General features: G+C 53.2%; 1 protein-coding gene across 1 annotated transcript in view; it reads left to right on the top strand.

The window, feature by feature from the left end:
- The window catches only part of SMOC2 (SPARC related modular calcium binding 2), a 101,999-nt gene that overhangs the window by 57,945 nt on the left and 28,469 nt on the right, over positions 1–15,585 (top strand). The window contains exons 8-10 of the mRNA XM_029943275.1: positions 12,161–12,347; positions 13,014–13,311; positions 15,513–15,566. Of these exons, the coding sequence (XP_029799135.1) occupies positions 12,161–12,347; positions 13,014–13,311; positions 15,513–15,566 (539 nt within the window). The remainder of the gene's footprint in view (positions 1–12,160; positions 12,348–13,013; positions 13,312–15,512; positions 15,567–15,585) is intronic.

Consider the following 15,585-nt stretch of genomic DNA (forward strand, 5'->3'; position numbering starts at 1 on the left):
GTCGCTGTCCCACACCTGGCAGGACCCCCCAGTGGCCCTGGAAGCCACTGGCTGCGTTGTCACGGCCTGACGGGAGCTCAGGTCTAGCCTCAGGTCAGGCACCTCCTGCAGCGAGGCCACAGACAGAGGGTCAGACGAGGCTGTGCTCCGTGTGTCACTGCTGTCCTGTGAGCTGAGCCCAGGTCTGGGAGAGCGCAGCAGCCCCACTGGGTCAGTCTGTTTCTACATTTGAGGCTCCTGACAAGTGGAAGTCGCTTCACCCGGCATTAACATCTGGCTTGCGTCCTGCTTCTGGCCGTCTCGGAAGCACGCCCACGTCACTAGAGGACCCACGGGTGACCGCCAAGCTTGCCGGCCAGGCGCTGAGCCGACAGAAATTACCGGTGCCTCTGGTGGCTGTGCTCTGGAAGGGACACTGGGGGGACGCTGGGGGGACGCTGTGCCTGTGCGGAGCCGAGGGAGCGGGTGCGATGCAGAATCGCTGTGCCTCACGCCCTCGCCTGTAGAACGGAATGAGAGTGGCTTCTATTCTGAGTATCTCTGAGTATCTTTGCGTATCCATTGAGTACCTGTGAGTACCTGTGACCGGGAGTACCTGTGAGTACCTGTGACCGGGAGTATCTGTGAGTACCTGTGACTGTGAGTACCTGTGAGTACCTGTGACTGTGAGTCCCTGTGAGTACCCGTGACTGTGAGTATCTCTGAGTCCCTGTGAGTCCCTGTGACCGGGAGTATCTGTGAGTCCCTGTGAGTCCCTGTGAGTCCCTGTGAGTACCCGTGACCGGGAGTATCTCTGAGTCCCTGTGAGTCCCTGTGACCGGGAGTATCTGTGAGTCCCTGTGAGTCCCTGTGAGTCCCTGTGAGTACCCGTGACCGGGAGTATCTCTGAGTCCCTGTGAGTCCCTGTGACCGGGAGTATCTCTGAGTCCCTGTGAGTCCCTGTGAGTCCCTGTGAGTCCCCGTGACCGGGAGTACCCACGACTGTCCATGAGCCCCCAGAAGCGGTTAGGATAGTGCCCAGCACGTGTTGGCCCCTCAGCAACTGGAAGTGAATAGGATTGTGAGCGGGAGGTGCTTCTGTGCTGACAAGTGCCGTAAAAAGGTGACTTTATTTTCTCTCAATCCTGTGGAAGCCCTCAGGAGACCTAACCGGTTCTGGGTCCTTCCTGCTAAAATCGGGTAAGGCTCGCACAGACACGGCCCGCCCCCTCCGCGGTCAGCCCCCCAGGGCACTGCCTTCAGGAACAGAAAGGGTGTTTTCGAGGAAGGGAGGAGAATTCCAGCAGGATTGAGCTGCTTCTGCCGCTGCTCCTGCGAGAGCTGCCTCTGCCATCGTGTCGCGTGTTAGTCTCGGCAAAAACACCGGTTACGATGACCTGGACGTAGACTGTGGGGTTTTGGGGCAGGATTGCCAGGTGGGGCGCATCCTCTCTCCCCGGTTCTCAGGGCGAAAAATCACTGGGGAGCGGTCTTGTCGACCGTCGGCACGCCGCAGTTCCGCCGACCGGTTCTGCGGCCCGGCGCGCCTCACCCTGCAGAGAGGCGCGGGCGAGCACGGGCGCTCTGTGCGGCCGGGCTTGCGGGGTTGGCAGGGCTGGCGCCCGTCTGGTCTGCTCTGTCTCATGAAGACGAGGCCCGGGCTGCTGTCCTCCTTCTGTCACTGGGGACAGCCCGACCGTGCACAGGGAGAGGGTGCCCGTGCCCACGCGGGACACGTCCGGGGTGCCAGGCTGTGCCCCGTGGCACACGGATGTGGCTCTCAAATGTCTGCCATTTGTGTCAAAATGCTGCCTCTGGGTTTTCCGTTTCTCATCTGTTCCTTCCCTCATCAAAATGCATAGAAAACTAGTTTGAAGAAATTTGGCCAACTCTGGATGTCGGCCTGAGTGGACACTGTGCAGTTTCAAGAAGAGGTGAGATCAGTTTTATCCGTCATCGGCTGTGTTAGATAAAACCGCTGGTCTTAATGGGGGACTTTTCTGGAAAATGGAAAACATTCTAATTCCAAGTATCAGGAATCCAAATATAAAACCTGACTACTTTTCTTACATCCCCTTTAAGAGAATCAGTCTCCTCTCTACATGGTTTAACAGAAGAAAAAGAGTAACATTTCTATGCCACACTGGAGCCCTCGCCCCTCCCCGGCCTCTGAAGGTTCGGTGAGCAGAGAAAACGGGGGCGGCGGACTTGTCCGGGCCGTGCGCCCCGCTGACCAAGGCTTCGGGCCTCGTTAGCAGTGGCCGGGGGGTGGGTGCTGGGCGGGCTGCTCGGTGCCGGCTGCCGGGGCCCGTCCCATGGCCGTGGGAGGCCGGGGTGGCCCCGAGGGCTCGCGGTGCAGAAAGCCCGGGGTCCGGAGAACGGGGACGGGACCTGGGAGCCCCTCAGAGTCAGGCGGAGGAAACGCGGAGAAGCGGGTGCACGATCGCTGCAGAGTGACATTGGTGTGATTGTCACAGACGGAGTGGACCTGCCCTGGGGACGCTCCGGCGGAGGCACCGGGCACACGGATGGGAAGGGCTGTGACGGGGTCATTCCACATCAGGGGCCCTGAGATCCCACCGAGCTGACTTTTCCTTGTCATGGGTGACGGGGCCCCAGGGGCTTCGCCTCACGTTTCAGATGGGGAACGACTTCTAGGCCCAGGCACTCAAGTCCGGTCTGCTGCTGTGGGGGAGAAATATGGGGAGAATCATCAGGATGGACGCCCCTGGTCACTGATTTCTGTCCGGAGAGACTGGATCCGTGAACTGCACCCAAATCGACTGTTTTGAAACAGGAGCTTTGCTGTGGGCCTCCCATGCCGTGCGGCTCTCGAGAGGCTGGCCCGGGGCAGGGGCGCCGTGGCTGCGGCGGGTCTGTGCCCCCACGTGGGCAGGGGTCCCCACCAGCTTCCTGAGGCTTAGCCCTGCAGACTGAGCTGTAAGCCGTCCCCGAGCCTGTGTCTTCACCGCAAAGATGCAGGTGGGAATACACACCGCTCGTTCTGTTCTTTTTTTTTTAATTTTTGATGTCTTTATTTTGAGAGAGAGACAGAGAGAGAGAGAGAGACAGAGCGTGAGCAGGGGAGGGTCAGAGAGAGGGAGACACAGAGTCTGAAGCAGGCTCCAGGCTCTGAGCTGTCAGCACAGAGCCCGATGCGGGGCTTGAACCCACGGACTGTGAGATCATGACCTGAGCCGAAGTCGGAGGCTCAACTGATCGAGCCCCCAGGCGCCCCGTCCCTCATTCTGTTCTTACCGGGATCACAGGACAATATGTGGAGGTCGAGCCCAGTGCCTGTGATGTCTGTAAATATCCAGGCAACGACCCTGGATTTAAAAGTTAACCTTAGAAGTCTTCCTTCGGAATTAGCTGGGCGGCCGGTCACACACACGCTGCTCGTGGCCAGAACCTTGGCATCGAGACCCCGGTTTACTGCTTTCCTGAACGTGGACGTGTGGGTAATTATACTCCATTCGTATTGTGAGTTTCAAGGTCGCCTGCTACCCAATCCACCATTTCTAGAAAATCAAACCTTAAGAGTGCATTTCTTTTTCTTTTTTTAATTTTTTCCCTTCTTTGATCATCTCTGTCGTGTAATTAAAAAGAAAACCACAAGAATTCCATGACTGATGAAGACAATCTGGGTACAAGTCAGGGAACTGGCGCTCAGAAAACATGGACGTCTCTCTGTTGACACGTGTGACGCATAAAAATCTGGTCACTTGTCAGAGACGCTCGCCCCCGCCCAGCACTCTGGGGCCAGACTGTTTCTGCCCCTCGTTACCCAGACTCGGAAAATGATTTACCGTCTCCGATTCCGTCACTGAAAATGGCGACGATGATCCCGCTTCACAGAATTGACATGCAGCTGAGTAAGTTGAACCGGGAAAGCTCTGTGGTCAGCCTCGGCCTCTGCCCATCTGCAAAACGCATGCGGCTGTGTGAGTGCGGTTCTAGTGAACAAAGTGCTTGTTACTTTATTTCTGAACTGCTTGCGCTGGGAGGCGTCGGTTTCAGCCTTGAGGTACTTCACAGAACCCCTGGGAGTAGCCGTGAGACTCTGGATCACACAGGTTCCGTGTGTGTCCAGGGTTACGGGAGGCGGCACGCATTCTGTGGCCCCCGGGGCCCCGTGCCCTTTGAAGCAGCAGAGCGAAGGTGGGGGGCCCGCGGTTGCCTCAGCGTGTGGACCGGGCCGGCCTGTGTGTCCCCGAGGGCTTCGGAGGTCGAGTGGGGGAGCGCCAGCCTCCCCAAGAGCCACGCTCGACCACCCCACCTGGGCACTTGGCCGTTGATTGCTTTTGTGCTAAATTATGTATTTGCTTTCGTCTGGGCTCACTAATGCCTGCAGCGTTTGTCACTCACTCGCCTCACGTGTTATGGCCTGGTGTCCCCGTGGGTAAGGGAGCGTGAGAGAGCAGCCCCTCACTGGGCCTCTAGAAGCTTACTGCCAGGGCTCCCTGAGGACAGATATGATCGGCCCTGAGAGTCTCAGGAGGCTTGCCGCTGTGGCAACCCCTGAACCCAGCGCGGGCGCCCCCCAGGCTGGCCCCTGCTGCCCTCCACGTCCACCGCTTGCTGGGGACCCTCCCTCTGCAGCCACGCATCCTCGTGTGAAGCCCAGCGCCCCACACACCGTGTTTGCTGAACACACGTCTGTTCCGTGAGCGTGTAATTCATTGTATGCAGGTTAAAAGCAAGGGTCACAAACTAATCAGGCAATGTGACAAAATGCTTGGCGAAGTAGGATATTTGGTTTCTTAATTAGGAGTGTTTTTTGAGGGAATTTTGAAAATACAATAAGGAGAGGAAAAAAAATATAGAAGACACTGGTTTGGAAGCTCACACTGGAACAACTGTGTCAGAGAGCGACTGCTTTGTAACAAACACCCCCGAACGTTCGTGGGAATCTGCGATCCGTGTTTGCTTCTCATGCACCTGCTGGTCTCGGCTGGGCTCTGCTCCCCGTGTCTCATCTTCTTGTGTGAGTGAGAAATGAGAACGTTCTCGGAGCACGAGCAGGGGCCAGGGACACGAGCCCCAGTGAGTCTGGTGCCTGCAGACGCCCACCAGCCAGGGAGCTCGCACGCGTGGCCCTGCCCGTGTGGAAAAGCTGCAGAGACCGGCGACGGAGGGAGCGAGGATGGCGGGAGGCCCCGGAGCGGGTGAGACGCGGTCAGGGGTGAGGGTGGGCGGCGCTGGGCGAACGAGGCACGTCTAGCCTTCTGGGCTGTGGTTGCAGTGATGATCCGGACTTGGCAGGGGCCGTCAGCTGGAAACAAACTCCAGTCCACGCACGTCAGAGCCGTGCTGCCGGCCCACGAGATCCTGGGAGGCGGGCCACGGTGGTGAGATTCCAGGCCAGCAGAGGGCACTGAGGACGGTGCCAAGGAAGCGCAGAGGAGGGGCGGGCACAGGGGCTGCTCATGGGACGCGTCCGGCCACGCAGGACAGCTGCTGCTAACAGACAGATTCACACCGATGTTAATCGGGGCCAAACAGACTCTCTGCTGGTCTCACGGTTTTCAAGGAAACTCTCTTTGGGCCGTTAAGTCAGTCCTTGGAGGCCCAAGAGCTATTATGGCCCAGCCTCCACCGCAGGTGCAGAGTCACCCTCGGCTTGTGGGTGCTCCCGTCCTGTTCTTCTGCCACTTCTCACGGTCAGAGGTCTTTGTGTCGTGGACTGTGCGCCCATCCAGTCCTCCCGGGATGCAGACAGAGAAGACGAAGCTCTCATAAAATGCCTCTGGCTGGGGGCTGACTGTGGGCTCTCACATGTGTTTTTAATTTTTTAAAAATATTTATTTTGAGAGAGAGAGAGAACAGGAGCAGAGGAGAGACAGAAGGAGAGGGAGACAGAGAATCCAAAGCAGGCTCCAGGCTCTGAGCTGGCAGCGCAGAGCCCGACGCAGGACTTGAACTCAGGAACCACGAGATCGTGACCTGAGCCCAAAGTCCAGTGCTCGACCAAGCGAGCCCCCAAGGCGCCCCTTGCACACGTATTGTGCACATCACTGAACTGAGGTGCCGCCCATCACGAGACACACCAACAAAAGAAAACGTGTTGCCAATTAAATTGTGACCAATATTTTCTCGTCTCTTAGAATTCCTACTTTATTTTAAAAACCTCTAAAGACTCATTTAGGTATGAATTTGTTTATTGAGGAATTTCTGTGCAGTGAGACGAGTGAAGCTCTGCCAGGTGGGAGTGCCCGTGGGAGTCACACTCCATCAGGACGGACAGGGTCTCCGTCGCCGGGCAAGCCCGCTCAGGCCCTTCTGGCCAGCGCCCTCCCCAGGCAACGACCGTCCTGATGTCCGGGATTCCATTGCTCCGTGTTACTCTGACCTGGGCTAGAGTTTCAGAAAAATGGAGTAATGCACAGTATACCCCCCTGTTGCTTTTTTGCTCATTATATTAGTTCCGAGATTCATCCTCATTGGTTACATATATTGCCCATTTATTTTCTGTAATTTATATGCATAATTGCATGCATATGCCACAATTTGTGCATTTTCCACTTAATGGATATTTTCATTGTTTCTGGGTTGGGGCTGTTATAAATAAAGTTGCCATATATGGTCTTATACATTATTTTATGGATGTCTTACCCAAGAGTAGATTTCCAAAGTGCTCGTGTCATTTATACTTGAGTGAGAGTCCCAGAAGTTGGCGTGGTGTTTTTACTTTTAGTCACACTGGTGTCATACAGTGCTGTGCCTCTGTGGTCTTAACCTGCGTTTTCCTGATGACCAGTGATGCTAAGCGGTGTTTTCTAGTGTTTATGGTTCACATCTGTATTCACATATTTGCCCAATTTAATTATTTGTCTTCTTTATTGAGTTGTAGGAGTGAGTCATTTCTACAGCCTGAATCTTTGTCAGACATCAGCCTTAGGGACATTTTCTCACAATCTGTGGCTCGCCCTTTGACTTTTTTATGGGTGTGTTTTGGTGAGTGTATGTTTTCAGTTTGAATAGAGTCTAGTTTACTACATGTGTCTTCTTCACTTAGGGATTTCTATATCTGACCTAAGAAGCTTTTTCCAACCCAGTGTCACAAACACAGGTTCACGTGTATCTTTAGACACTTTATATTTTTTACCTTTTATGTTTAGGTTTCTGAATCATCTCAAATAAATTGTTGTGTGTGGTATGCTTTAGACTTTCTTTTTTCTTTTTCAGAGTGTCGATAGCCTGTTGTTATAGAGTCATTTGTTGAAAAGACTTTCCCTCTTTGAGTTGCTTTGGTACCTTGTTAAGTATCAATTGAACATGTATTCTGGGGTCTATTTATGAAGTCTCTATTTTTTCCCATTATCTATTTAGCTGCCCTTACTCCAGTCGCATACTGCATGGAGAGGCAGCTTTATAACAACTTTTCAAACATGGCAATATTAGTCCTCCAACTTTGTTCTTTTGAAAGAGTGCTTTGGATATTTCAGATCTTTTGATTTTCCAAATACATTTTGAATGAAATGAAAATGCCAGTTTCCACAAAACAGCATCCTAGGATTTTTATAGAAATTGTGTTGAAACCGCAGAGCAGTTTGGGAAGAATGAACACTGTAACGTCACTGCGTTTTCTGGTCCATGAACATGGGACATCTCTCTCCACGTGTGTTGGTTTCCTCTCGTTTTCCTCAGCAATGCCTTTTCAGTGTCTTGCACATCTTTTCATAAATATGGTTCATGTTTTTGATGTTATTGGAAATGCCATTTAAAAAGGGTATCTTCTAGTCATTCCTCGCTACTACATAGACAGGTATTTTTGTATGTTGACATCATATCTTGAGAATTTGCTATCTTCACTTATTAATTCTAGCAGTTTTGTCTTTGTAGATGTTTTGGATTCTTTTTATACGCATAATTCTATCATATGTGATTAAAGAAAGTTCTACATTTTTCTTTCCAATCATTATGTTTCCATTTCTTACCTCTAATACATGGCCTAGGATACCCAGCACAATGACAGAAGTGGTGACACCTTTTCCAGTCTTAGAGTGAATGCATTAATTCTTTTATCCTTAAATCTGACGTTAGCTGTGCATTTAAAAAATATATGCTCTGTAGGGACGCCTGGGGGGCCCAGTTGGTTAAGCGTCCAAGTCTTGGTTTCCTCTCAGGTCATGAGCCCCCGGTTCATGAATTCAAGCCCCGCATCGCGCTCTGCACTGACAGCGGGAGCCTGCTTGGGATTCTCTCACTCCCCCTCTCTCTGCCCCTCCCCTGCGTACTCTCTCTGTCTCTCAAAATAAATAAATAAACTTAAAGAAATTAAAAATACGTATCTGCTTTTTAGCAGATAGAGAAGGTTTTCTTCTAATACTAGTTTTCTGGGAGTTTTGCCATTTAGTAAATGAAGTCGTTCACCTTAATAAAAATGAACATCTAAATTTTCTTTGCACAAAAATGGATAGTTTTACTGTAACTAAAAACATTTGCATGTAGGGTATCATGTTTTTAAAATATCTAAAGGCGATAGTATTATTTCTAGTATTTTAAGTGGTCCCTTTGATTTTGAAAGACACCTTGTCCTCCTTTCTAAATCCATCGCATGTTATTCCATTCGCTCTTCTGACTACCTTATGCGGCAGTTTGACTTGTCTGATACTATTTGGCAAATGATTCCATCATTTACATGACTTGCCGAAAGCCGCGGGCCAGGTCAGACTAAACAGTCTCGACTCTGTGTTTCTTCATATCTTGTTTAATCATCTGCACTTCACATCAGGCAGGCTGCCATGTTTTTGGAACGATTACCAGAGAGTTAAATCATAATGCTGACTTTGAAAATTAAATTTTCTTGTCTCTTCATTTATAGAAATAAGTAAGAGAGTAAATAGAAAATAGGACCTGTCAGTATAAATCGGGTACGAATTAATGTAAGTGCGATGAGCAGTCACGATTAGGGTGATGCATGGCCGCACTTTCGATGCCTGCAAACCGTCTCTAAGATCTCGCAGGGCGTTGGCTGGTGTTGAGTCGCAAACTCATGTGAGTCTTCACTATGAGGTGCGTCTGGGAGAACGGAATGTTCTCAGACCAGATTATCATGCGGAAAAAGGGCCACAGAACATCAGTGCCAACCACCCAGCCCCCGCCAGCGGGGCATCACTGCCCCCACGACACCAACGACCAAAACCCTGTTGTGGAGAATCTGGGAGCAGGAGTGGCGTCCATGCAAGGTGCGCCCACAGCGATGGGTGGGACACAGGAAACTCGAAATCGAGAGGAGACGAGAGCCCCTGGTCCCCGCTGGTGTCACAATTCTGCGTCCGTGGTGGGGACACGAAACGGGCACCAGTTTCGGACACGTTAGTGTTTTAGAAAGCTTCCCAGGACTCTGTGCCTGTAGAAAGGTGAACAGTGGAACCCGAAATATTAATGCAAGATGCTTGGAAGGTGAGCTAGCTGGAAAAGCTTACTGATGCAGCAACGTACCCGTGAACTGTGGCCAAACCCACAGTCGCTTGTCTGTTTTCTAGAATGGAAGTGATTTCTCTAGGTGTATTTGGGGCATCACCATACTAAAATCAAGTGGGGCGCACTTGGTGAGATCATCAGTTAAGGTTTTTTTTTTCTTTAAGTTCAAAATTGTCCTGCAGCCGTTTCTTATAACCTGACTTCCCTCTGGTTGTCCGATTGTCAGACACATTAGAAGTCGTGAAAATCTGTTGCTAGTTTGGGAGATAAAATAATTTTAAAAATTAACTAATTTTTTTAATCCAACCTAATTTACAGAGGTAGTTTTCTAAAAATACAGAGTGGTTATATGATTGTAGAAATGAAAATTTGTAGAAACGGATTGGAATTGTACTCATGTTTCTACATTAAGATTTTCATGAAGAAATAATGAGGCAGACGGCCCCAAAGGGCTAATTACTTCTGATAGATCTGCTCGGCACCGGGTGTGCGGCCCAGGAGGCCACGTGTCTGAGCCACACACGTGGGCCGGCTTGTGGAGTCGGGGCACAGGTGCACCTGCGTGGATGGCGGGAGCGTGGATGGAATGGGCTCTGGAAGAGCAGCAGTGCAGTCACCATGGTTGTGCTGGGGTTACGTGGCTCGTGGTACCAGCGTGGCTGCCGTGAAGCAGCTGTCGGCGCTGAGCCCGACCCAGGGCTCGAACTCATGAACCGTGAGATCATGGCCTGAACCAAAGTTGAGCTGAAGCTGGGTGCTTAACCCATTGTGGCACCCAGGAACCCCTCCCTGTGTCCTTTTCTGATGCTTTGGGGGCCTCCCTCAACGTGCTTCTGGGCCTTCCTTGAAACCTAGGTCTATGGGTCCCTTTCGAAGCCCTGCTTCCGTGTCTCAGTGTCTGAGAGGTCCTGGATTTGTGGTGAAGTAGACTTACGTTGCTCTGTTCAGCGTTTATCTCCACTGACACTTGCTCCGTGTCCTTCATGACGAAGCGGTGTCTGAGTCATCTCCCTGTGGCCCCAGCGTGAGCTGCGGTCAGGTCCCCTGGGGCTGGCGCTGCCTGGGGGAGGGAGGGCCACTTTCCAGAGCAGAAGTCGAGTTTCTGTTTAGCCTCTGTCCCCAAGGGTCGTCATTGGTGTGTCTAAAGATCTTCCTTCATTTTGGCCCTTCCCACCAGAACACATAGCTGCATTTGTCCAGTAAGTTTGAATTCCCCACACGGAGCCAGATTTACCAAACAAAATTGCTTCAGTTAACGTTTCTAACCAACCAGGACGTTTGTGCAACAAACACGACATTTCTTCTCACTCAGCTCTCATATCTTCTCTATTTTACCACATTCTTGGCGAATTTTAAGAGATTGTTGACTTAATCTTATTTTGCTTATGATGAACCTTCAAGTATGAAATAAAATACTCAGAAGGAGCATTTCAAGAATTTCCCAGAATCATTTCTATAGATACAGAATGTCCTTGGGTGGAGCATGAGAAGCATTTTGTGCCCAGAAATCACACCGTGAATTCTGTTCATGAATGGAATTTCTGAGGAACCGGGGACTTCGCAGTGAGCCGCTGTCCTCAGGGCCGCGCTGGAAGTCAGCTCTCTCCCAAGGACGCGGGTCCTTGTAGTCATGGGCCAACTGCTTTGAGGCTTCCCCTGAGGGGACCCCCTGGGCAGCACGGCCACGGATGCCAACCGCTGCCCTCTGCTTGCCAGTGTCCATGTTGTGGTTGGAGTGAGAGCCCCGTTATGGTGGTGTGGGCACGGGTGGGTTTTATTCGTGAATCTGCATCTTTCCAGAGCGAAGCCTGGAGTGCCCGGGAAAGGCCAGAACTTACCGGGAACAGATTCAAATTTTAAAAGAACTGGATGGTGGTTTTATCAGAAGTGCAGTGGCCGTGAGTTATTTTTGTGTTTCATGAACTGTGAGATCATGACCTGAGCCGAAATCCGGAGTCAAGCACTGTAACTCCTGAGCCAGCCAGGTGCCCCAGAGGGCGTGTGGAAATCAGCCTTACACAGATGGCGTGAGAGTTGCATCTGCCTTGTGCTTCTGGGTTTGACGGGTCTGGATCTGAGCCCGGGGTCAGTCCCTTCCTAGCTGCATGGCCTTCTCCCGGTGACTTGTCGATGCCTCTGCTTTTCACCTGCCAAGTGGCTGAGTGAGGAAATCCATGAAATGAATCAGGACACTTCTAGCACTTGGAAATCTGAACAGCAGCGCCTGTTACATGCGTGGTGATGCTCTTAGATGGCGCCTCTCAGCGTGAGCAGCCAGCATTTCCCCGGCCCGCCGCGCCGTCCTGCGCCGTGGGCCCGCATTGGGACTGTGTCAGCCGTGTGGCGCTGGGCTCCCCGTGTGCCGGGAAGTGAGCTGGGCGTGTATGCTTTCACTCCCTTGGTGTCAGCGTCATCTTAAATCAAAGTTGGTGACAAAATTGAAAGGAGTAGAAAATAGAGATCCAGCACTGATTTGCAAAAAAAAAAAAAAGTTTGAAAATACTTATAAATGGCCTCAGTTTTTACACCACGGGCTGAAAGCTGGGTACGCACCTCCAGGCCGATGCTGCTGATTTCCGTGCACCCAGAACCGCCCACCTTTAGCCGGCGGCCGCAGGGCCATCTGGCTGCCATGTCCCCCGCCCACCTCCGCCACTCCCTGCAGATCCCGCCGCCTCTCTGACCGGCCAGCCTCTGCCCCTTCCTCCTCTGCTTCCTGCACCACACTCACGCCTCTGTCCTTCCTCCCCAGTGTCCTCCTGTGACCAGGAGCAGCAGTCGGCCCTGGAAGAGGCCAGGCAGCCCAAGAACGAGAACGTGGTGATCCCCGAGTGCGCCCACGGCGGGCTCTACAAGCCGGTCCAGTGCCACCCGTCCACCGGCTACTGCTGGTGCGTCCTGGTGGACACGGGACGCCCCATCCCCGGCACGTCCACCAGGTAAAGCTGCACCCGTGAGCTGGGGGAGGGGCGGGCAGGAGGCCAGGGAAGGTGGGCCCTGCCATGGGTGCCACCGTCACGGACACCCGGGCCCCGGACCTCACTTCGCTGCCGGGAGAGTCCTGTGGGGCTGCCCGCGGACACGAACGGCTCTGGCCACCGGCACTTGGCGCACACTCTCTCTCCTGTGGCCCCCGGGAGCTCCAGTGCAGCTGGAGAGGCCACGGCACCCGGCGGTGGGGCAGAACGTGCCCCTGTCCACGCCAGCGTCCCCCGCTCTGCCTGTGGCCCAGGGAGCCGGCGGTTTACAGGCTGAGGGAACAGATCACCCCAAATGGCTTTCTTTAGCATAAAATAGACGGGGTGCTGCCCACGGGCCTGGACGCAGGGACAGTCACTCGCTCCCGGTTTGTGTGAGTCCCAGCCAGGCGGTCTCCGTGGCAGCGGAAGCACGGGAGCGGCTCACGAATTCGGGTGAACACAAGCGAGGGTGTGTCTGCGGCTCCTTGTTCTGTGGACTGAGGCTGAGTTCTCAGAGATTTACGTGGAGATCACTTACGAATGCACACGGATTTCGGAAGTTTCCAGTTTAGCCACTGGGTTCCTGTCGAGCACCTCGCCTTGAGCATTCTGACACCTCTAAGTTGTTTCCCCCGACCTCTCCAGTGTGGCCGAGAGACGTTCAGGGGAGGGACCCGCCCAGGCGTGGCCCCGTGGCGGACAGACAGTCACCGCGCACCCCACCCACACCTGGGCCCCGTCGGGGACAAGCAGGGACTCTTGCTTTGGGAGTCGGAAGGACACAGTGGGATTCCAGCCGGTCGTGGTGGCCACACGCCTTCTGTGCCCGCCCGGAGCCGGCCCCAGCCCGGGTCTGCAGGCCGGCGAGTGCAGCTCGGCCCACACGGCCACAGGAGCGTGTCCTGCACGGATTGAGCAGAACATGCGTCTCTTTACGGTGTTGGTGTGACGCGGTGTTCTGGTCCCTGTGCACGTGCGTGCAGGGGACTGTGACCTAAGAAACCTTCCTCAGGAAGCGTACTGCTGCCTCTGGAAGTTACGCTCGTTTACTGTGTATTTCCGTCGGGGCCTGTGCTCCCCAGGCCGGGGCTCCTGCTGCTGCCCGGCTACCCCTCGGCCGCACCTCCAGAAATGGGGCCAGGATCGCCGGGAGAGGCTTTCTCCGTGCTGGCGACAGAAATCCTCCTGCTATCCCAACCAGAACTGCTTGGATCGGCTCTGAGATGATCAGACCCGGGTTACATGTTACCCCTAGGGAGCCTGTCCGCGCTCTTATCAGAATCAGACAAGAAGCAAGAACCTGTCTTCCCTCCCATCTGTTCTGGTTTCCTTCTGCCCAGACTTTCCTGTGGCTTCATAACTGCAAGGAAAAGACCATCAGGTTCTCATTTTCCCCAAATTTGCCAACAAGAGGGAGTAACTTTCTCTTAGAACTTTGTGTTTCAAGAAACAGTATTAAATTAAACCCAGTGAGCAGGGACCTGAATTTTTGACTCCCCCTTTCTTGCATCCGTCCATCCATGTATACATCCACCCATCCATCCATCCGTCCATCCGCCCATTCACTTACCAATCCGTCCATCTTGTCCATCCATCATCCATCACCCATCCATCATCTGCCATCCTAGGTGCTGACTGTCAGCCATAGCAGGTTTGATGGTCGGACCGCTTTCCACTGCAGCAAAAGGAGAGTCGTCACCTCCAAGCGGCCGCACGCCCTGCAGCGCGCACCCCGCAGAAGTGAAGGGAAGTTCAGATTATCCCAGCGGCTCACAGACGTACTTAATCACCTGCTTTTTCTGTTCTTCACGCTCCACCATCTCTGACTTGCTGACTCGCTCTGTGCCTGACTCCTGACAGGGTTGCTAGAAGCATCCTCCACATCCATGGCATCATAGTTAGTGCCTCTTCCTGCCAGCAGCACGCCTGCCCCACAGACCCTCAGAGGACCACCCCTCACTTGAACTGGCCAGACTGTCCTCAGACACCAGGCCGTCGCTCTCCGGGAAGGGCCGTTGTGGCCCCAGGCCTGGGGTAGGATCACCCCCAGTGCCCTCAGTGTTGTGTGGACTGTTCCAGGACTGAGGACGTGCAGGGGACAAAGTGGACAAGGATCCAGGCATCCGGGGAGCTTCTGTCCCAGTGGTCGGGGACAGACTGGGCACAGCTCAGAGCAGCCACGCCAGGAATAAGTAAACACACTGGCAAATGACACGTGTGCCGGAGGAGTAGGGGGAGGTCCCGGGGAGGCCCAAGGTGGACAGAGCGGCCAGGGGGGCCCCTGAAATGCTGAGGCTGGAGTCGGGCCCTAAAGACGCTGCAGGGGGAGCTGACGGATGTGTGCGGGAGGGCAGTCCAGACAGAGCGAGCAGGCGCCCTGCACCGTGGGTGTCCCTGAGCCGGAGTCTAACTCAGTTTTGGTCAGAAGGTGGGGTATAGGTGGGGCTATAATTACGTCAGGTGAGAATTGCAGAGATGAAGAAAGCTCCTTTTCAGGTGACACTATGATGTCATCGTGATGGCAGTGACAACCAGACTCTCAGATCTTTACTTTGACTTGAATAGACTCCTCATGCTCGCAAGACAGCTGCAGTGATCCGGGCGTCTCATCCAGACACCATGGTGCTCAGGGGACACCAGATCCATCTCTTTATTGGGAATCCAAACAACCTTCCCCAAAAGTTTCCTAGCAAATTTAATTCATGGCTTATTGGCCAGAATTGGTTCACATGACCATGGGCAAGCCCATCCCTGGCATGAAAAATGGACCTGGTCTAGACTGAAGTCTAGAGAGGCATGGATGTTGGGAAATCAAAATAATCCACAGTAAGGGCCTCAGGCCGGCCTCACCCACATCTACCACGGGCTCTACTGGGACCGGACAGGAAAGTTGCAGGAAGTTTTTTTTTCACTCGGTTGCATTAATGTTATTTCTTATGATTTTCTGAAATGAGCAGTTCCAGGGAGATACTTTATAGTCTTGTGTATTTGTGTAGGTGATTCACGTTTTTTCCCCCTTAGTTATCTGCATATTTCTATTTGGTGATCAGACGAGTCATTTAAACTCCAAGACAGAGTGAAGCCATAAAAATAAAATGCATTGTCCTCATAACCAGCTGGCTCCTTTTCCCTCCTGTCACCAAGCAAGATAATGACGACGCAGGGACGCTGGGGCGGGCTGCTCTGAGGACGGTCGAGGTGCGGGGTCTGCCCCCCC

This window comes from Suricata suricatta, chromosome 7 (genome assembly GCF_006229205.1).
Source record: "Suricata suricatta isolate VVHF042 chromosome 7, meerkat_22Aug2017_6uvM2_HiC, whole genome shotgun sequence".
Classification (NCBI taxonomy): domain Eukaryota; kingdom Metazoa; phylum Chordata; class Mammalia; order Carnivora; family Herpestidae; genus Suricata; species Suricata suricatta.